The sequence below is a fragment of the Schistocerca americana genome, chromosome 8 (assembly GCF_021461395.2).
Source record: "Schistocerca americana isolate TAMUIC-IGC-003095 chromosome 8, iqSchAmer2.1, whole genome shotgun sequence".
In the NCBI taxonomy this organism is placed as follows: Eukaryota; Metazoa; Arthropoda; class Insecta; order Orthoptera; family Acrididae; genus Schistocerca; species Schistocerca americana.
Window position 1 is genome coordinate 185,557,323 of NC_060126.1, and position 23,402 is coordinate 185,580,724.

A 23,402-nucleotide genomic window follows, 5' to 3' on the forward strand; every position below is an offset into this window, starting at 1 on the left:
ATAATACATCAGGCAAGTTAGCTAGTTTCACGTTCCATGGATCACTAGTATAGTGAAATGGGTCGTTTTACATTCACAGTACGCTACACATTCACGTGAGAATATGGCGACCCAGTGACCATTTACAATTGTTTATTATTATTATATAGTTATTGTTATCAGTTATAACCCACCACTTTCTAACTCATTACAAAAGTAGGATTTCTTCTATGGAGTAGAACAAATTGTCAAGGAGAAACTTCATTAGAAAGTTTCTCCCCCCCCCCCCCCCTATTATTGCATAAGTGACAAAAATTTTGGTGGAAGCATTAAACACCCATTTTTTGTGTGTTAAAGACAACCTTAATGTAGAGTATTGAATGTCATTTTTCTTCTGGTACTGTAATAATGTAAATCACTGTTCCTTTCGAACTGCAGTGGATTCTTTGCAACAAACTTATGAGGGAACAAACTGACTGTGAGGTGTCAGATAAAGTGCCTGACTTCTTAAACAGATGTCTAGAAGATGATAGTGTGTGAGCACCACATAATATTCTTACAATGTGTTTTTGAGCAAAGAACATTTTCTTTCTTGAAAATGAATTATCCTTGAACATTATTCCATATGATGTTATTGAATGAAAATATGTACAATATTGCAACTTACTGATTTCTCTCATAAGGATATGCAATGATTTGAAGAGCAAATGTGGATCAACTAAGCTGTTTTAGGAGTTCAAAATGTGCCTTTTCCATTTTGAATTCTCAGAAATATGGAAATCTCAAATTTTTGAAGTTTCCACTCTACTTATTATTTTCTCATCATGTGCTATATTTATCACTGGTATAGTACCTCTGCATCACCATACATACTCTACAAAGTAAAGTACAGAATGGCAGAAGGTGCACTGTAACACTACGATGGAAAAACGACTGTTTACACGCCTCATACAAACTGTAATTTCTTGTATCTTATGTTCATGGCCCTTATACGAAATGTATATTGGCGGCATTAGAATCTTTCTGTATTCAACTTCCAATGCTGGTTCTCTAAATTTTCTCAAAAATTTTCCTTAAAAAGAATGGTTTCTTTCCTTCAGGGATTCCCATTTGAGTTCCTGAAGCATCTCCATAATATATGCAAGTTCTTCGTACCTACGGGTAACAAATTTAATAGCTTGCCTCTGAATTGCTCTAATGTCTTCCTTTAATCAAAACTGGTGTGGATCCCAAACAAACAAACAGTACTCACGAATAGGTTGCACTAGTATCCTATATGTAGTCTGTTTTTACACATGAACCACACATTCCTAAAATTCTCCCAATAAACTGAAGTTGACCCTTTGTCTTCCCTACTATAATCCTTACATGTTCATCTCATTTCATATTGCTTTCCAATGTTATGCCCAGATACTTAAACAACGTGACTGCGTCAAGCAGCACACTACTAACGCTGTATTCGAACATTACCCCCCCCCCCCCCTCTCCAGTCACCATATTTAGAACTAGCTGCCATTCACCACATCAACTACAGGTTTTGTGTAGGACATCTTGTGTCCTCCTACAGTCATGAAACGACGACATCTCCCCAATACCACAGCACCAGTGAACAGCTGCAGATTGCTGCCCACCCTGTCCGCCATATCATTTATGTATGAAAGAAAATAATAGTGGTGGTATCACACTTCCCTGGGGCACTCATGATGATACCCTTCTCTCTCACAAATACTCGCTGCCATGTACAATGTATTGGGTTCTATTACTTAAGAAGTCTTCAAAGCCACTCACATATATGGGAACCTATTCCATATGCTCATGCCTTTCTTAACAGGCTTCAGTGGGACATCTTGTCAAATGCTTTTTGGAAATCTTATGGAAACTGCCTGTTGCACTCTAAAACCCTTTGGAAATCCAGGAATGTGGCATCACACCCTGAGCACCTCTGTCTAAGGCACTCTGGATCTCAGAATTGAACAGAACGAGCCAAGTTTCACAAGAGCTCTGTTTCCAGAATCCATGTGGATTTTTAGAGAGAACATTTTCAATTTTCAGAATGATGTTCAATAATTCTACAACAGACTGACGTCAGCAGTATAGGCCTGTAATTACTCACATTTGTCTGATGACATTTTAAAAAAAAAATAGGAGTGACCTGCAAATTTTCCAATTATTAGATACCCTTCATTGCTCAAGTGACCCACGATACACTTCTGCTAAATGTGGAGCGAGTTCTTTTGCATAATCTCTGCAAAACCTCCAGGTATTTCATCTGGTCCAACTGCCTTTCACCTGTTGAGCAGTTTTTGTTGCTTTCCTATTCTGTGGTCACTTTGCATTTTGCAATGAAATAGTTTCGGAATTCCAAATACAGTATTTCAGGCTTATCTGTTTTGTCTTCAGTTTTGCTGCCATTATGATCACCATGTTGTGGGTGATCAATGTACTAATATAATAAAGAGTATAATTAACAAACAAATAAAGGCAAACTCATTTTAATTATTTTCACTGGTAAATATATAATAAAAACCAAGTAACCAAGTACAATTGATATAATGATGGAAAAATTCAATCAACCCACAACAGCCATTTAAAACATTTACCTGTTTAAAACATATTCGTTTTATAATGCATAAAGTACTTTAAAGCAAGTAACTTAGTGTGGTGCCTTCATTAGCTCAAACATTACTTGCTTCAATAATTTATTTATGTTACAACTCTTGCAACTTTTCTGAAACATTTATTTTCATATATTTAAATAATTCCTTTTTGGCCAATATCTTATGGACTATTGATAATTATCTGTAAAAACTTGAAAATATTTTTAAGGTTACCTCGGATGGAGCCTGAGGCTTTTCATCAACCTTCTTGGCAGGTGTACTTCTGGATGACGTTTTTTGGGCCCTGGAGCTCTTCTTATTCGTTTTTTTACCCTTCTTCTGCTGCTTTTGCCACACTGGTTTTTTGGCCTATCAAAATGGGCAGAAAAATACTAAATTAAAATTCCTATATTTATTTAAAAAGTGACAACTGACATAAAAGTATGTCAGATTGGGAAAGGCATTAGGTAAACAAGACTGAAGATCAAAGTAGATTTCTAATGAACAGTACAACAAGGGAGTGAGAAGAAACAATTTCTTCATTTTTGTTATACAGATAATGGAATATTTAATTTCAAGCAATGGAAAGTCCAGGACGGAATGTAACAATACTGGCAGTGTGGTTTCAGTTGCCTGAGACTGCAGTTGTGTCAGTTGCATTTGCTTGTGTGTGTCGTCTATTGTTGACAGAGGCCTTAATGGCCGAAAGCTTTATTTGCGACAGTCTTTTTGTTGTGCCTATCTGTGACTCAGCATATCTGCTATATGGTAAGTAGCAATTTTCATAATATTGTTGGAATATTTTATTTTTGTTTTATCAAATCACAGTAACACAAACACTCAGTCAGGAGATGAACTGTTGTAACTCAATAACAGACAGTGTAATTAATTGTACTTGAAATACTAATCCAATGTTGAAGTGCACTGGCAAATAAGAAATCAGTGCCTTCTAATTCACTTACAACTTTTCTTTTTCTCAGCAATTGTAGCTCAAGCTACTGCTACTCATCCTCTGAATACTTTCCAAAATTATCATAAACCTTTTATTTTAATCCTGTAGTGGTGCCACCTGACATTACCACGGAAAGTGAGTAGTAGGTGTAACATTACTATCGATCACTGTGGTGCTAGTATTCAGCTGGCACTGTTCCAGACAAATCCTCTGCTGATATCATGCCAGACTCCAGCATATAAGTCAGCTCAAAGCAATAATCTCACTCTTATTTCTCTGTGTGTTACGTTGCAAGCAGTGGGGCGCACGCTGCAAGTGCTATTATATTGGCTCTGATGGACTCTAGTTGCAGTATTGATCAGGGGTATTGTGTGTGTGTGTGTGTGTGTGTGTGTGTGTGTGTGGATCACCTCCTTACAAAAGTGGCAACAACTTGGAACCTATGATGTGTGCAAATCGGACTTTGAAAAATTTCATAATTAATCAGGTATGTGGGTTTTAAACTATGGAATATTTACAGTAACTCCAAATGCAAGCAACACAGGATTATCAGGAGCTAATGACAGCTATATTGTAGACAGCACAAGAGTTGGAGAATGTAGCAGGAACGTCTCCTACTCCATGCATATTTACAGTCTTTCTACCACTTAACAATGTGGAGAGTAGGATGCTTAATTGTGATTACTGCAATTATATTTTTTGGCTTGTCGAATTGCCAACTTGGAAAGACAAAAGGCCACATTCTTGTTAGGAAACCCCAAACTTTACCATCTAATATAAAAATTAGCGTCATTAACGAATCTGGCGGAACTTGCCTAGATCCTTTCTTCGCCTGCAAGAACACAAAGAGACATATAATTACAGGCATGTTAGAATTTGGCACTGATAAAAATCCCCAAATAATCATATCTGAACTGGGCTGCTGATTTACAGGAATTAAGTAGAATTTGCAATTTCAAATGTTTGTGCATCAACAGCAGCACTATTGCGTGGCTATAAACATTGTTTCCATTCACCACACATGCAGCATGTCTGTCCCCCATCGGCACGAACATGCCACACATGTGACAAAAAAGGACACTTGCAAGAGATATATTTCAGCAGTTGTAATGCAAATACATCCCAACCTATGGAAGTTTGCCAAGTATGTGATAAATCCATGGAAGTGCCGCCTTTTCAGGATGCAAACCAGAGAAAGTCCTTAGATGCATTCATAGGCAAGCACTTCACAAAATTATTTCTGGACACTACAGTAGCTGTGGCCTTGCTAAACCAATCTACTTATTTAAGTTTAGGGGGCACCACACTTGGAGATAGATGAGACAAACCTTTGGAGCTATCGAGCCTTGCTAGGAAAATTTACAGTTTTACTTACTTATGACAAAGCCACTCACCCAGTAATTTTTTCTAATGACCCCCCCCCCCCCCCCCCACGCCCCCCCCCCCCCCCCGTCAACAATGTGTTCAGGATAGATTCTCTTCACACTTTTGGATTTTCAATTCACGAAACAATAAAACACTGAAAATGCTACTTCCGCAAGTATTCTTACAGGCAACTGCCAGTGACGGACTTGGGTTTTAATCTCTCTGCTGACGACTTGAATAAGAGGAAGATTTTTTCCTGGCCACGACCTGCAAGGAAAAGACATCCAACACTGCACCTAAAACACAGTGCTCTTATAGCAATGTCCATGGCCATCTAGACTAAAAGCCACAGTCCGCCAGAACAGTTTGATGGCCACCAATTACTGCATCCTCTTGGACATTTTGCACCTTGTACCGGGGCATGTCATCACCAAGCCTTCTCCTTCCCAGATTGTCACTCTTGTGTGGCCCACAGGGGTGGATGCCATGCAACCTGTATCTGTGGGATGGGTTCTGCCCACCATGGGTCTATGACGTATCATGTAGCCCGGCCTCTGTTCACAAATTTCTACACCAGAACTGACATTAATTTTGCCTCTCCATGCTTGTCAGCAATTGCTGGTTTCTCCACACCTGTGGATCCTCGGTTCCACGGTGAAACATGTAACTCCCATTGAGCACTCCCATTGCCCACACTTTTCACAGTAATGGTCATGGACATTGTTCTGCCACCTTCCCACATGTCGGCACCTCTGGACCGCATACCACCTATTTTATTCTACCTCCCCCCCCCCCCCCCTCTCCGTGTTCACAGCTATGGGGTGTCATTACTCAGATGATGCAGATCCCAAGGTATTCCCTCTGAGGGATCAGACCAGGCTCTGGCATATAAACCAGAGCTAGGTCAGTCTGACTACCCTTCTCTGCATGTGTTATTTTTCGAGCTGTGGAGTGCAATCAAATGAGAAATACAGTAATGAAAAAAATCACATGACCTAACAATTTGTTACAGTTTATCTTTCTTAACTTCTAGCAGTGTACAATAATTAAGTAGGAAGACTGCTGGAATTGTATGAACAATAAATTTCGTGTGAGACGGTGGCAAAGTGCATCACGTGAAATATAATAGACGTCTCTGGTGCTATTGTATGCTTCGAGTTTTGTGTGTGTAATACAATGTTCCATGGTGGTTTTATTCAATGTATTTTACCCGGAAGTGCAAATACAGTTACTGGTACTTAATGTCTTATACTCACTGTTACTTATTCAACTGTGTTGACTCTAATATAGATTATGGGCCCGCGATGCATTTGGAATATGTATATCCATAATATAGTAGTGAGGAAGTATTGGAAAAGTTACAAGAAGTGCATGTGCGTGAAGTAAGAGTTATCCTTACAAGGCGAATGCAACTCTTTTGTATTATTCTTTGGTATTATTCTTTATGTTAAGAAAGACCAAAGTTACTGTGAAAATGAGTGCAGAACAAATTCTGCAGATTGAACAACTTAGAGGTTGCAAAAACTATGTAACATGGAAATTTGCAGTAGAAGCGTATTTACGTTTGGATGACCTATGGAGTGAAGTGGACGGGACAATGGAAACCACAGATCAGAATTATTCAAGTACAAATAGGAAAGCAAAATCAAAGTTGATATTACTGGATGACTCAGTGAATTATGTTCACATTGATAAAGCTGTGACAGCAAAGGAAGTCAGAGACAAATTACGAACAGCATTTCAGGATGTAGGTCTTACAAGGAAAATAGGACTATTATGTGAGTTAATTACCACTCAGCTGGACAAATGCAAGAGTGTAGACGAATATGTCAATAAAATAATAGCTATGTCGAACTGACTGAGAAACATTGGGTTTGAGATTGCTGACAAATGGATAGGGGCACTACTGTCGGCAGGACTGTCCAAAAGGTATGCGCCTATGATTATGGGGCTGGAAAGCTCAGCTATACCAATCATGGGCGACAGAGTTAAAGGGAAAATACTACAGGATGTCAAGAGTACTTCAAGATGTCATGTATTGGAGAAGGAAACTGCATCTGCTCTTTATTAAAAAAAACAAAAGAAGGAAATCAGTGAAGTGCTATAGATGTCAGAAGAAGGGGCATATTGCATCTCAGCGCAGAGAAAAAGTAAACCAAAGGTCAGACACACAGCAAGAGGTATGCTGCTGAAAGCTCAGAGAGAGGGACCAATAATAAAGGTAAGGCACACACTTGTTTTTATTCTTTTGGAGATGTGGGTAATTGTCAACTGGAATGGATTTTAGACTCAGATGCATCTGTGCAAATTGTTAAAGACAAATATCTTCTTTATGATATTAAAGGTAAGACTCATACAGGAATATCTACTGTTGATGGCAGCAAGCTCCAATGTCATTTGGCTGGGAAACTAGAACTACTTGTAAGTGTAAATGGTGAACCCGATATTGTTACAGCACTTGGATGTTCATTATGTAATAAATGTTGCGACTAACCTACTGTCTGTAGTGGATATTGTCAAGAACAAAAATACAGTCACTTTTGACATGCATGGAGCAAGAGTAATCAACGAAAACAGTGAAGTTATAACTACAGCAAGTAACGAAAGGGGCATTTTTAAGTTGGGTACCTTTGATAGTAAACACAGATATGTTAAGTCATTCATTACACTCAACGGAAGGTTTTTATGGCAGAGCAGACTTGGACACCTACATAGAAAGGGTATGTCTTTTATAAGGGATATGGTAAAGGGAGTACAGAATTATAATGTATTCAAGGATCCTTGTGAGACGTGCATAAAAGGAAAACAAGCAAGGCTACCTTTTAAGACTAGTAAAACTAAATCTGCAGATGTCTTACAGTTAATCCATACAGATGTATGTGGCCCGATGGAGTGTGAATCCATAGGTGGGAGTTATTATTTTCTTACATTTACTGATGGTTATTCACAATATACTTATATTTATACTCTTAGTTTCAAAGTCCAAGTGAGTGACACTTTTGAGGAATATTATAATTTCGTCGAAATGTGGACACGAAAGAAGATTAACCCTTCTAGTGCCAAATACGATCTAATCGGATCGTACGGTATGCGTGAAAAGTGCCACGTACGATCTAATCGTACTGTCGTTTTCGCGCACTTTTCTTTCAAACTAAGGCACAGATCGCGGTATATCGATGTTGTGAAGACAAATGAAGGTCGAAAGATAGTCGATGCCAATAATCAATATTTTCGAGTTCCAAACACAAGGTTGTTTTTCGTTCGTTTTGAAGGTACTATGGCGCCACCAAGCAAGAAGTCTCGTTTGAGTGCAATGTATACCACGGAAAGTAGTGAAAGTGAGGATGATTTTGCAGGTTTTTCGGACAGTGGATCAATCTACTAGTGGTGATATCTCATCATATGAGTCATCAATAGCCGAATTTGCACCCAGCAGCGATGAAGACGATGTTGAAGAATTGACTGCAGCCAGCGACACGTTTGTTGAAATTGGAACTGATGAGTTGGACAATCTTGCTCCTCACCGCTTACGTTTTCAGAATTACTGGGTCCCAAACATGTACCAATAAATGCTACCTCAACTGATTTTTTAACTTGTTTTTTACAGTGCAACTGTTTACGATAATTGCAACAGAAACAAACAGATATGCTCGGCAATTTCTTGAAACAAACCTAATCTTATCAGTGAACTCTCGTGTGAGAAAGTGGTATCCTACCTCTGTGCCAGAAATGAGGGCTTTTGTGGCAGTAATATTAAATATGGGACTCATAAAGAAACCGACAATTTTTAGTTACTGGTCCACAGACGAAAATATGGCAACTCCATGGTTTCCCCGAATGTTTTCGCGAAATAGATTTTAGTTGCTCCTAAAATTTTTCCACTTGACAGACAATACAAAATTGTACCCTCCTGGGCATCCAGCATAGAACCCCACTGCAAAGTTTGATATTATGCTAAAAATTGCCAATAATGTGTTTCGTCACCATTATACACCTCATCAACAGGTGAGTGTTGACGAAAGTCTTGGCTCTAAAACTCATTCTCAACTCATCCAGTATCTCCCTAATAAACATCACCACAGATGGAGTGAAAAGTTCTGGGTGCTATGTGATTCTGTGGTGAACTACTGCCTTGGATTTTGTGTATACCATGGAGCAAGATGTGAAGCTGAGAGAGTGGAGGTAAAAGACCACGAATTAGGCTATGTAGTTATTACAAAATTACTTATTCTTGGAAATTACATGAACAAGGGGTACCACATTTTCTGTGACAATGTTTCTACGTCTATTCCAGTAGTGGAAAAACTGTATTCCATGGGAATCTTCCTCACTGGCACAATACGGAGGAACAGAAAATTTCTCCCACCTAATCTTCTTTCCAAATTTGACATTGGGCAGGTCAAATTCTTTAGAAAGGCCTTTGTGCTTCTCTGTGGCTTCAGGGAAAAGAAGTCACAGATAAATCCAGCTCTGTTGATCAGTTCCTCCACTACTGCAAAAGTGTCAGAGAGAAGTATTCGCAAATGACGACTTTGAAGAAACCTGATGCTATATTTCAATATGATAAACATATGGGAGGGATTGATTCCTCAGATATGACGACGTACTGTTATCTGGATGAGAGGAGACTGTGAAATAATGGAAGAAAGTGGTTTTCAGCATTATTTACAGAATGTTTCTGAATACTTACATTCTTTATAAAGAAAATCTATCTTTGTCCGAGAAACCACTCACACATCTGAAATTCAACAGCAAAATCATCTGCAGGTTGTCCCAGGAGTGGTTCGAGATACAAAACTTAGCACCCACTACATCAAGTGCAAATGCAGCACCCCCCACAGTGTATGGTGTAGAAACACTACCGGGAAAGGAGGAGCGAGCCTGTGATGTGTGCTCTACAAAAGATACGAGGCGGCGATCAAGAACAATGTGTGTACTCTGTAAGAAAGGATTACATCCCAAATGTGTTGGTCAACATTTATATGTCAATAAATAATCCTAAAACTCACTTGGTATTATGTTATTTTCTGTTGGAACTAGTAACAAAATTATAGATTTTTTGCCTATTTTTCACACCAGTTTTTTCAAGTTGCATTATTTTCTAAAATATGTGACAGAAAGACACAAACAAATATTATATCGTTCAGAATACTATGTAGATTGATAATATGAACACAAATTTTAAGTTCAATTATATTACATGTGGCTGTTTCTGTACAAAAAAAAACCTCTAATACAAATATTGTTTTCTTTGTATGAGGCCTAATGGTGTACTCTGCTGATATTTCTGTAGCTGAAGGTACTACCTATAAAAGAAGAAAAAAATTAAGGTCCTATGATAAACGGTTCAGATTTTATGGTAATTTTAACAAACTTCTGTAATTCACTACAAAATCGCCTGGCACCTTTCAGCTGATACCCTGAAAATCGCATGGCACCAAAAGGGTTAAGATCAACAGGTCTGATAACTGGAGAGAATATATTAACCAGAAATTGAAGACATTTGTGGCAGAAATGGGAATCAGGCATCAAACTACCACAAGGTACAGCCCATCTCAAAATGAGGTTGCTGAGAGGGCTAATAGGACCACTGTTGAAAGAGCAAGGAGCATGATAACTGATGCTGGATTATCAAAAGATTTTTGGGCAGATGTGGTATCAACGGCCATATATATTGGAACAATAGATCACCTACAAAAGCATTAAGGAACAGAACCCCCTATCAGATATGGGTAGGAAGGCAACCTGACCTACGCAATATAAGGGTTTTTGGGTATGATGCAATGGCGCACATTCCCAAACAACTGAGAGGAAAATGGGAACCAAAAGCTAAAAAGCACTTTTTTTTTTAGGCTATTGTGAGAATTCAAAGGGCTACCGATTACTGGACCCATTGAATATAAGGATAGTTACAATCAGATATGTAGTATTCTTTGAAAATACAAAGGACTATGAAGAATCCAAGACTACTAAGTTAATTGCACCTAGTTCTGAGAGTGAAATCTTATGTGAAGAAAGTGAAGAACAAGAAGAGGGCAGTCAAAGGCAAATGGAGAATATTAATGATGACAATGAGTTTGAGGTCGAACAAAATGGAGAGAACAATGTAAGGCGTTCTTCTTGCGTACCAAAACCGAAAGAATATCCAGATTTTGAGATGTATGCAGCCCAGTCTTTTAATGATGAGTCAGCAACAGCAGAAGAAGCAATGATCGGCCTGAACTCTCAACACTGGAAAGAAGCGATGGAGAGGGAATTGGAATCTTTATCTCAGAATGAAACATTTGAATGGGTAAATACGCTGCCAGATAAGAAACCACTACAGGCAAAATGGGTATTCACTTTGCAGAGCCCCGAAAATTCATCACCAAGGTACAAAGCACAACTCGTAATAAAAGGATATTCACAAAAACAAGGGGTAGATCGCGAAGAAACTTTTTCACCTGTAGTCAAGTATACCTCACTGAGATATCTTTCAAGCCCTGGCAGCAAAACAAAATTTAAGAATTCATCATACCGATTTAAAAACAGAATATTTAAATGAGAAATTGGAGGAGGAGATATATGTCATTCCACAAAGAGAAGTTATGACAACCAGATCAGAAAGGGAAAAGATCTGGCATTTGCGAAAAAGTATTTATGGACTTATTTTGCTGGAGTCGATGTCTATATAAAACTCTAACAAATATGAATATGAAGCAATCTAAGGCAGATTCCAGTATATACTATAAAATGGGAAGAGAAGGGATAATAATAATGGCAATATGCGTGGACGACTTCTTTATCCTGACTGAAAACGAAATGAGAATTTTTAAGAAACAGCTGCAAACCAAGTTTAAAGTGCATGATTTGGAAACAGTTAAACATTATTTAGGTATGCAGATCACTAAGGATGAAGAGAGACAAGAATTGAGCACAAATCAATCATAATATACAGAAAAAAATCTTAAAGAAATTTGGCATGAGTGATTGTAAATCCATAACTACTCCAATGGAAGTAGGAATGAAGTAAAACATAAATGACACAGATGTGGAATGTGATAAGAATGTTCCATATTTAGAAGCAGTACGGAGTCTGTTATATTTGTCTCAAATGTCACGACCTGACATTGATTTTGCCACCAACGCAGTGAGCAGATATTGCAAAGACCCACAGGAAAAGCACTAAAAAGCTGTGAACAGGATATTCCCATATATAAAAGGAACTTCAAACCACAAATTAAGATACAATAGAGAAGGTAATGCAAAACTAGAAGAAGGCTATAGTGATGCAGACTGGGGAAGTGAATTGGAAGATAGACACTTCACTACTGGCTGCTGCTTTAAATTAAGGGGAGGGGGGGCTCATTTCATGGTCTTGTCAAAAGCAAAAAATTGTTGCATTGAATACCATAGAGACTGAGTATATGGCGTTATCTTACACCACACAGGAAGCATTGTGGCTAAGAACATTAATATGTGAAACAGAACCCAATTTAATAGTGGAACCCATAACGATCTTCTGTGACAATACAGGAGCCATTCGCCTAGGTAAAAATGATGTCACTAGTGCTAGGACAAAACATATTAACATAAGGCCCCATTTTATACGGGACCACACAGAGCGACAGAACACAGCTGTGGACTATCTGCGTACAGAAGACATTTTGGCTGAACATCTGACAAAAGCCTTGGATAAAAAGAAGTTTGAAAAGACTGTGGGGCTATTTGGTTTATCTTGTGAAGGCAAACCACAAAATTTATGTTCAAAAGAGGGGGGGGGGGGGGGGGGGGGGTTGGAATTGTGTAAACAACACATTTTGTGCAAGACGGAGGCAAAGTGCATAATGTGAAATACAACAGACTTCCCTGGTGCTATTGTATGCTCTGATTTTTTTGTGGGTAATATAATGTTCCTTGGTTGTTGTGTTCAATGTATTTTACCTGAAAGTGCAAATATAGTTACTGGCACTAAATGTCTTTTACTCACTACTATTTTTTCAACTGTGTCGACTCTAATGTAGACAAATATGTAAGTTTTTCACCTAAAATTGAAGCCTCTCACCATAAATACTGCTATAAAAAAGGCAGAGACATTGTACGGCAAGAGGGCCTGTTCCTACTTGCTTACACAAGATGGCATTAGGTTCTCTCATAATTGTGAAAAATGTACAGCCGCATAGTTTGTTTTAATTGAGTGCAGACAATACCAGCATGTGTTCTTGCTTTAAAAAAAAATTACAGCAGCAAACTCAAAAATATGTACACTTGCCTTTTTAGGTTTCTAACAATGATGGACAACATGTAGTAGCTAACACAATTAATTGTTAATTCCAATAAATTGGAAATAGGTGTTGATGGTCTCAGCTACACAGTGAAGTACTTTAATAAAACAGAATTGTGAACAGTAAAGAATTATTCCTAAAATCTGCTATCACTACTCCCACTGCAAGACTGTGTAATAAACTACGTCAAATTGCAGTAATGAAATGAATATTTAAGATGTAAATCTGAGTAGAATGAATATTATACCATTGGAAAATGATTTCTTTGTATCCTCCGAACAGTCCCTACAGCTTGGTTTAATGCCACACAAAAACAGAAGTTATCATGATCATAGATAGCACCACAAATGGGCATTTTTGAAGCGATTCAATCCACCACAGTCACTCTCCTGTCCTCTGCATACCTTCTTAAAGGATTTATCTTAGGGAAAGCCAGAATTTCATGTGGCTCTGTGTTGGTATTTGGAACACACGAAAACCCTGCCCTGTAGGTAAAGCACCCAGTAATCAACTTGCTGACTGGAGTAACAAAATGCTGTACTTAATATATTCTTGACCATCTCTGCACTGGTAACTGTACCTCAGCACAAGTAGAATGATGCTGTTGTTTGCTATCTGCTGTGACATTTTAGCACATAGCTATTTTTGAACTGCAACTGTATCTTTATGCTATGACAAGTCTCATCATTTTCATGAAGTTGGCTACAAAACAATAGCTGAGGTTTCACGGGGACTTTCAAGTGAACATTCCACTGGATGTGATTACAGAGTTGGCAATGTGTTCTAGAACACAACCTCATCTCAAGTACCCTCCTCCTAACCCAGTGCCACACAATCCTTGAAGGTCTCATACATTATTTCAACTATGCTATAAATGATAATTGAAACCCTCAGCTGCTGACAGGTGTTGTTGATATACCTCGATGGGGACAGCTGAAAATGTGTGCCCCGACTGGGACTCAAACCCGGGATCTCCTGCTTACATGGCAGACGCTCTATCCATCTGAGCCACCGAGGACACAGATGAATAGCGCAACAGCCCGCTTCCCGTGAGACCCACATTCCCAACTGTCCACAATCTACATATGTAATGAACCTAAGAGATATTTGCCCATCCACTCATTACTCGCGCACACTAAGGTGACGACACCTGTAAGAGTTTGGGCAACCTGTCCGCATTCGCACAGATGAAGGTCAATGGCTGGGTAGCCTTTAACTATATATACAGGGTGGTCCATTGATCGTGACCGGGCCAAATATCTCACGAAATGAGTGTCAAATGAAAAAACTACAAAGAATGAAACTTGTCTAGCTTGAAGGGGGAAACCAGATGGTGCTATGGTTGGCCCGCTAGATGGCACTGCCATAGGTCAAACGGATATCAACTGTGTTTTTTAAAATAGGAACCCCCATTTTTTATTACATATTCGTGTAGTGCGTAAAGAAATATGAATGTTTTAGTTGGACCACTTTTTTCGCTTTGTGATAGATGGCGCTGTAATAGTCACAAACATATGGCTCACAATTTTAGACGAACAGTTGGTAACAGGTAGGTTTTATAAATTAAAATACAGAATGTAGGTACTTATGAACTTTTTATTTCAGTTGTTCCAATGTGATATATGTAGCTTTGTGAACTTATCATTTCTGAGAATGCATGATGTTACAGAGTGGTTACCTGTAAATACTACATTAATGCAATAAATGCTCAAAATGATGTCCGTCAACCTCAATGCATTTGGAAATACATGTAACGACATTAGTCTCAACAGCGAGTACTTCGCCTTCCGTAATGTTCGCACATGCATTGACAATGTGCTGACGCATGTTGTCATGCGTTGTCGGTGGATCACGATAGCAAATATCCTTCAACTTTCCCCACAGAAAGAAATCCGGGGACGTCAGATCCGGTGAATGTGTGGGCCATGGTATGGTGCTTCGACGACCAATCCGTCTGTCATGAAACGTGCTATTCAATACCGCTTCAACCGCACGCGAGCTATGTGCCGGACAACCATCATGTTGGAAGTACATCGCCATTCTGTCATGCAGTGAAACATCTTGTAGTAACATCGGTAGAACAATACGTAGGAAATTGGCATACATTGCACCATTTAGATTTCCATCGATAAAATGGGGCCCAATTATCCTTCCTCCCATAATGCTGCACCGTACATTAACCCACCAAGGTCGCTAATGTTCCACTTGTCAAAGACATCGTGGATTTTCTGTTGCCCAATAGTGCATATTATGCCAGTTTACGTTACCGCTGTTGGTGAATGACGCTTCATCGCTAAATAGAACATGTGCAAAAAATCTGTCATCTTCCCGTAATTTCTCTTGTGCCCAGTGGCAGAACTGTACACTATGTTCAAAGTCATCGCCGTGCAATTCCTGGTACATAGAAATATGGTACGGTTGCAATCGATGTCAAAACCGACATTTTTGAGATTCCCAATTCTTGCACAATTTGTCTGCTACTGATGTGCGGATTAGCCGCGACAGCAACTAAAACACCTACTTGGGCATCATCATTTGTTGCAGGTCATGGTTGACATTTCACATGTGGCTGAACACTTCCTGTTTCCTTAATTAACTTAACTATCTGGCGAACGGTCCGGACACTTGGATGATGTCGTCCAGGATATCAAGCAACATACACTGCACACGCCCGTTGGGCATTTTGATCACAATAGCCATACATCAACATATCGACCTTTTCCGCAATTGGTAAACGGTCCGTTTTAACACGGGTAATGTATCACGAAGCAAATACCGTCTGCACTGGCGGAATATTACATGATACCACGTACTTATACGTTTGTGACTATTACAGCACCACCTATCACAAAGCGAAAAAAGTGGTCCAACTAAAACATTCATATTTCTTTACGTACTACACGAATATGTAATAAAAAATGGGGGTTCCTATTTTTAAAAAATGCAGTTGATATCCGTTTGACCTATGGCAGCGCCATCTAGCGGGCCAACCATAGTCCCATCTGGTTTCCCCCTTCAAGCTAGACAAGTTTCGTTCTTTGTAATTTTTTCATTTGATGCTTATTTTGTGAGATATTTGGCCCAGTCACTACCAATGGAGCACCCTGTATAAGAAGATAGTAACTGTTCTCAAAGGAACAGATACAACTGATGACCGTGCAGCTTCTCTAGAATAAAAGATAATTAATTGAAACCCTCACCTGCCGACAGGTGTTGTTGATATACCTCGATGTAGACAGCTGAAAATGTGTGCCCCGACCGGGGTAAGCAGGAGATCCTGGGTTTGAGTCCCGGTCGGGGCACACATTTTCAGCTGTCCCCATCGGGGTATATCAACAACACCTGTCGGCAGGTGAGGGTTTCAATTAACTATCCTTTATTCTAGAGAAGCTGCACTGTCATCAATGGTATCTGTTCTTTAGAGGACAGTTACTATCTTCATATATGTGTTATAAATATCTCAATGCAAGTCCCGAAATAAGATTTTCTCTCTTTCATCTCCTTCCCACATCATCCACTTGTGCTTTTTAAGTAGAGGTAACATTATGAAAAGGATAGATTGCTACTCACCATATAGCAGAGATGTTGAGTTGCAGATAGGCACAACAAAAGCACTTAACAAGTAAGCTTTTAGCCAAAAAGCCGCCTTCCGAATTAGACAACATAAACACACACATTTATGCAAACACAACACAGTACCACTGTCTCTGTCTCCGGCCTCAGCAGACAGAGACAGTGGCCATGTGTGTCCAAGTTGCATTTGCACAAATGTATATGTGTCTGTTGTCTAACGCTGTCCCCATCAGTCCCACTTCACTCCCCCGCTATCTTCACAGTGTTCCTATTCCTCCATACAGCCTCTCCTATCCAATTAATTCTTCCAAATTCTTGTACACTCTTCTTCCCTGCATCAGAGTGAGATAAGCGGTGCTACATTCCTATTCTGTGTGCTTGCTGGCCCTTCCACCCAGCTGCCAACCACTCTTCCTTCCAGAACTCCCTCCGACTCCTTTCTTCCTTCACCCATTCCTCCCGACAGAACGCCTTATCTCAATCGAACTGCAGCGCTAGCATAATATAAGCGGGCAGCACAACATAGCCATGCACATGCGTGTGTACTCTGTTAGGTCTGGAGGAGGACTGATCTGAATTCTTAGCAACATTCTCAGAAATTTACATGCCTATCAATAGGCACAGAAAAGTTTCATGAAAAATAATGTGAAATTAGACTTTTTGGCAAAATAACTGTCAAATTTTTGCGAGATATCTGAAACGATAATTTTGCCACACAAAAGTTTATAAATCTGAGGGTAGCAATTTTTACTAGAATTCGTAATTGATAGTTGTTGAATGTTAAAACCACATGTTGACTTCTAATTTCATCTAGACTGAGGTTAGTGTACAATCTTAAAATGAAAGTTCATTTACCAAGTAACGAACTTTGATGTGACGATGAAAACAGCACCAAATATGAAGGGGGGGAATCCAAATTTGGCAAAAACAGCACACAATTTGGTAAAAGTTACAGAATCTGGCAAAAAACAAGCCACATTTGTAAAAAAAAAAAATCACCAAATTTGAAAAACATAATTTGGCAAAAAAGCAACAGGAAATTTGACAAAATTACTGATCTTGACAAAAAATAATGCAGAATTTCACAAAAAAAGCAAGACTGAATTTGGCAAAAATTCCTGAATTTAGCAAAACCACCTCCAAATATGGTAGAAGAACAACACTGAATTTGATTAAAACGCAGAATCTGGCAAAATATAATACCGAATTTGTCAAGAACCACAAAATTCACCAAAGACAACTCCAAATTTGGAAGAAAAAGAGGGCCAAATGTGGCACTGAATGTAGCAAAATGTAACACCGAATCCAGCAAATCAATAACAATTATTTTGACAAAAATAGCAACAATTTTAGCAAAAATCATACAAAATTTAGCAAAAAAAAAAAAAAAAAAAAAAAAAAAAAAAAAAAAAAAAAAAAAAAAAAAAAAAAAAAAAAAAAAAAACCATTGAATCTGGGGAATAAAACATCAAATTTGGTCACAAATAGATTGATTTTTTCATGTCCCTACATATCAATGAACCAATGCCTCAACTGGAAAGCGAGATGTTACCTTTATTCCCTCTATTAGTTACATTCAATAAATGTATTCCTTCAGGAAATTAGTCATTAAGAATAGCATCAGTCTGCCTGTAGCACTGAAATTCTTGACAACTGACCCTAATTCGTATGGTAACATAAATGCTAAACAGAGACATACGTAAGTGTGCATGTGTGTGTATAGGGGTTATTAGTTAATATTGTCACAGATTTGCTTAATTAACCATTTGACTGCTGTGGACAAGATAATCATCATGCTCCACAGCTTCCCAGGTGCCGACGACATGTTTAAACTTGTCCTCTGGGTTTTCCCTAAGCACTACTGATGCATGTACGCATCCCATCCCGCCAACTCTCTCACTGCTGCAAATGAATTGCTTTCATATCTCTGTGAATAAAACAATTCCTACTATTTATCATTAGCCGAACAGTCAGCTTGTGGGAAATGCCATGCATGGGGGCCTGGGTTCCATTCCCAGCTGGGATGGGAGATTTTATACCTTCAGGGACTGGGTGTTATGCTGTCCTCATCATCATTTCATCTCCATTGTCGACACGCAAGTCACCCAATGTGGTGTCGCACTTGATAAGACTTGCACTTGGCGGCCAAACTTCCCGCCTGGGAACTCCCAGCCACTGATGCCATATGCTCATTTCCATTTCCATCATATAATATACATGCCTCTTTGCTATCATTTGCAAAAAACTTTTTTTTGATATCTTGAACTGTTCATGAAGTATTATGACTGTTATGACCATCTTATTCTTGATTTGTATGTACAGAAATGGGTGCTTTGAGTGCAACCATCTGCTGGATATAAAAACTAAGTTGATAATAAAATGAGATGATATTCTGCTCTCAATTTTAAATAAAATTTCAATAACTTGACCACATTTCATCCACAGCAATCTATGAGCTAAAATATTTATGCAAATAGTTTCTATCCCAGCAAACTCTTTAAAGTTTTGCATAATGCGTTACTTAATTTGATGCAGCACAGTAATTATTATAGATAATGAAAAGGAATTCAGTGCTTTTATCTGGCGCACAGACTGTAAGATTTGCAAACATAAAATTTTTCACCAAACAGCTCCTTAGTATCAGATTATAATGGCAGCTGTCTCTCAGCACAGGATGCAGAAGGCATGCCTGTAGCAGCCAAAGCACTACTAAAATAGCTGTAAGATGAAAATTTGCAAAATGATTTTTTACTTATCAGAGATGAGAAAGTTTTAGCAATGATTTTCACAAGTGTTGTGGTAGACAAACAGTACAAAGCGTAAAATTCCTTATAGCAGATACAGCTTACTTACCTGTTCTTCTTTCTTTGGAGGCTGCTCCTGATCTTCCTGCTCTTTTTCTTTCTCTGCTAAATCTTCCAACATCTCCTGGGGAGGAGCATGTTGTGCTGCCTTTGTATCATCCCCAAAGAGGATGCTCATGTCGTGACGTATTAGTGTTACCGTCACAGTGACAATTGCCCCTGCCGTGTAGACAGTTGGATTTTCATCATCAATCACTGCAAAATACATGAAATAAAACAATGGTAAAATTAAAATTTTGCCATGTAAAACACAGAAAAAAGCAGCTTTGTAGACAGTTAGGAAAATTAAATATTGTTTGCTTCATTGAAGAGTGTCGCTAGCAGGTTCGGAGAATTTTAGTTGTTAAGTGTCACACCTGGTGGATGGTGTGGATTTGACAGCAATTTTTATATGAAGGGCTACATTCTTTTATAAATGACGATTCCTTTTGTGTTATACACGTGGAATATTCAAACATGAATGACACAAGAACAGTGTCCTCTTAAAAGAAATAATGCATCAATGCACACTAAAACACTGCAGAATAATGCATAAATAGAAATTAATAGTAAAATGAAAACAACTTTAATTTGATGTCATAATTATCATAAAAGAAATACAGAGGGGCCCATGAAGTGTAGACACTCTCTGATAGTTAATATTTTTGGAACAAAATGACATATCATTGCAATTTTGTGGGGTAACTTTGTCCACTGTTTTCTCAACAGATCTTGGCGCATGTTTTCCAGTGGGTGACATTGCAGCAATGAATGAAGTTAAGACTGTTATCTGAGCAATGCAAGGCGGTACTGAAAGTACGAAAACATGACGCAGGTAGAAGGGCACTGGCATAATGTGTATGGAACTCCGCCACCAACACGTACAACAACTTATCGTATTTGGGACAAATTTGGAGCCAATGGTACTGTTCAGGATGTACATAATGAAAGGTCTGGCCGACCAAAAACATCAACTAGTCCAGCTTTCAGTGCTGATGTGTTGCGAAATTTCACTAGGTCATCTCAAAAATTTGATAGTAGGGTGCACGTAAACACGGGGTAAAGTGATCAAGTGTGCAACAAATTCTGAAGGCAGCAAAGTGGTAAGTGTGCACCGCAAGCTTGCTGTGTGCTATGAATGAGGGTGACCCGATTTGAAGGATGGAGTACTTTAAGTGGTCCGAAGGAATGCTATATGAGGATGAACAGTTTGCAGGGACGGTTATCTGGTTTTACGAGGCTCAATTCAAACTGAACAGTACTGTAAACTGGCACAACTGCGCATACTGGGCTCCTGAAAACCTTCATGTTCACATGAACAAGCATGTTAATCTACTGGGTGTTAATGTGTGGTGTGGTCTGTCATAATGTGGTTTGACTGGCACATTCTTCTTCGAAGGTACCTTAACTGGTGAGATGTATCTTCATATGCTGCCAATGCCGATTTTATCTGTCATTCGAAAGGTGTTTGAAAATGAAAGATTTTGCCTACAACAAGATGGCGCTACACCTCACCACCGTAGAGATGGCGGAGCCTATCTGGATGAAAATTTATTTGGAGAATGGATAGGTCGAAGAGGGGCTGTTGAATACCCACCATGGTCTCCAGGCCTTACACCTCTTGACTTCTACCTATGGAGGGACCTTGAAAAATGAAGTTTATCAACACAAGTCAGATACACTGAATGAGGTACAAGAAACTATTGAGGCATCCTGTGCAGCTATCACACACATTAGCAACACTGATAGCCATAGTTTGGTCAATAGTTCAGCAGCATCGATGTTGTTTGGCTGCTAAAGAGATAAAATAACCTTCTCCTGCACAATAATTGTAATGGTATATCAGTTTGTTCCATTAATACGGACTATCAAAGACAGTACACATTTTTCTGGAACCCTCTGTAACACCAACTGCTTACATATATTTATATGTGACCCTTAATTGTTACAAACAAAATATTTTAATATGTGTCAAAGTTCAATGTAAGCAGGGGGGGGGGGGTGGGGGGGTGAGTTGCTTGAAAACACTAACCTGACCAGGGCACACAACAAAGGAAGGAAATAAGTAAATAATAAGCAGAATATACTCGTCGTAGTTCTGGGTATATATTCATAGTTGTTGGGCAAAGTTATCCACTCTCTAACATAAGCACTGAAATTTTGCAATAAATTGTGATTTTAGTGATACGTGTCCCTACTATGTGTGGTAAGAAGAAATGAGGGAACATGGCAATCACATAATATGTAAGAAATGGTTGATTATGGATTAGGGCAGTTTTGGCTGCTTCACTACCCTGAACATAATTGTCATGATGGTATCTTTATCTTCAAAAAATACAGGCCAATGATTCCACACGATACTGTGACCTCGAGACTGTTGAGGGGGCATTGGTGCAGCTGTTGTGGAATGTCTACCACCTAAAATTCTGTTTATTCACTACTCCCATTCAAGTGAAAATGTGCTTCTTCATCCACCAACATTGCAGCATACAACACTACAGACTAACGAAACTACCTAGATCATTGTTCCGCTGTTTTGGGCACACTCATGCTTCAGAGAAGAGTGCATTGCTTCTTCAGAATGGAAAGAGATACAGGCTGGGGAAAGTTAGAAGGGAGCGGCAGATCTACATTTACATCTATACTCTGCAACCTCTGCGACATGCATGGCAGGCGGTACATCCCACTGTACCAATTATTGGGATTTCTTGCTGTTCCTTTCACATATGGAGCACAGGAAGAATGATTATTTGACTGCCTCTGTGTGTGCATCAATTATTCTAATGTTACCTTCACGATCCCTTTGTGAGTGATATGTAGGCGGTAGTAGTATATTCCTAGAGTAATTATTCAAGCTAGTTCCTGAAACCTTGTTAACAGACTTTCTCAGGATAGTTTAGTATACCTTAACACGTCTTCGAGTTCAGTTTCTTCAGTATCTACATGACACTCTCCCACAGGTTAAATAAACCTGTGACCTTTCATGCTGCCCTTCTCTGTATATGTTCAATATCCCCTATGAGTCCTATCCGGTACGGGTCTCTCCCTCTTGAGCAATATTGTAGAACTGGTTGCAAGAGTGTTTTGTAAGCAATATCTTTTGCAGACTTACTGCACTTTTCCAGTATTCTATTAATAAACTGAAATATTCCACCTGCTTTACCCACAGCTGAACTTTTGTGATCATTCCATTTCATATCCCTTCAATGTGCTATGCCAAAGTATATCTGTGAGTTGGCTGATTCCAACAGTGACTCATTGATATTATTATAGTAACAGGATATTACATTTTTTTGTTTTGTGAAGTGCAATACTTCACATTTCTGAACATTTAAAGCAAACTGCCAATTCTGCATCACACTGAAATCTTATCAAGAGCTGGCTGAATATTTATGCAGCTTATTTCAGATAGTACTTCATTATAGTTAACTGCATCAGCTGCACAAAAATCTGGTTTTACTATTAATATTGTGTGCAAGGTCATTAGTACACAACATGAACAGCAAGCGTCCCAACACACTTCCCTGGGGCAAACCCAAAGTTACTTCTACATCTGATGACGACTCTCCATCCAAAATAATATGCTGTGTCCTCCCTACCAAAAACCCCCAATCCAGTCACAAATTTAACTTGATACCCCATAAGATCATACTTTTGGCAATAAATGTAGGTGTGCTACCGAGTCAAGAGCTTTCTGGAGGTCAGGAAATAGAACTTCTACTGACTGCCTTGATCCAAAGTTTTCAATATGTCATGTGATAAAAGTGCAAGTTGAGTTTCACATGATCGATGTTTTCGAAATCCATGCTGGTTGGCATTGAGGAGGTCA

General features: G+C 38.9%; 1 protein-coding gene across 1 annotated transcript in view; it reads right to left on the minus strand.

Moving 5' to 3' along the window:
- LOC124545080 (translocation protein SEC63 homolog) overlaps positions 1-23,402 on the minus strand; it is a 182,839-nt gene that overhangs the window by 43,573 nt on the left and 115,864 nt on the right. Inside the window, exons 11-12 of the mRNA XM_047123887.1 lie at positions 19,584-19,789; positions 2,811-2,945 (exon numbers count right to left, since the gene is read on the minus strand). Coding sequence (XP_046979843.1) covers positions 2,811-2,945; positions 19,584-19,789 — 341 coding nt within the window. The remainder of the gene's footprint in view (positions 1-2,810; positions 2,946-19,583; positions 19,790-23,402) is intronic.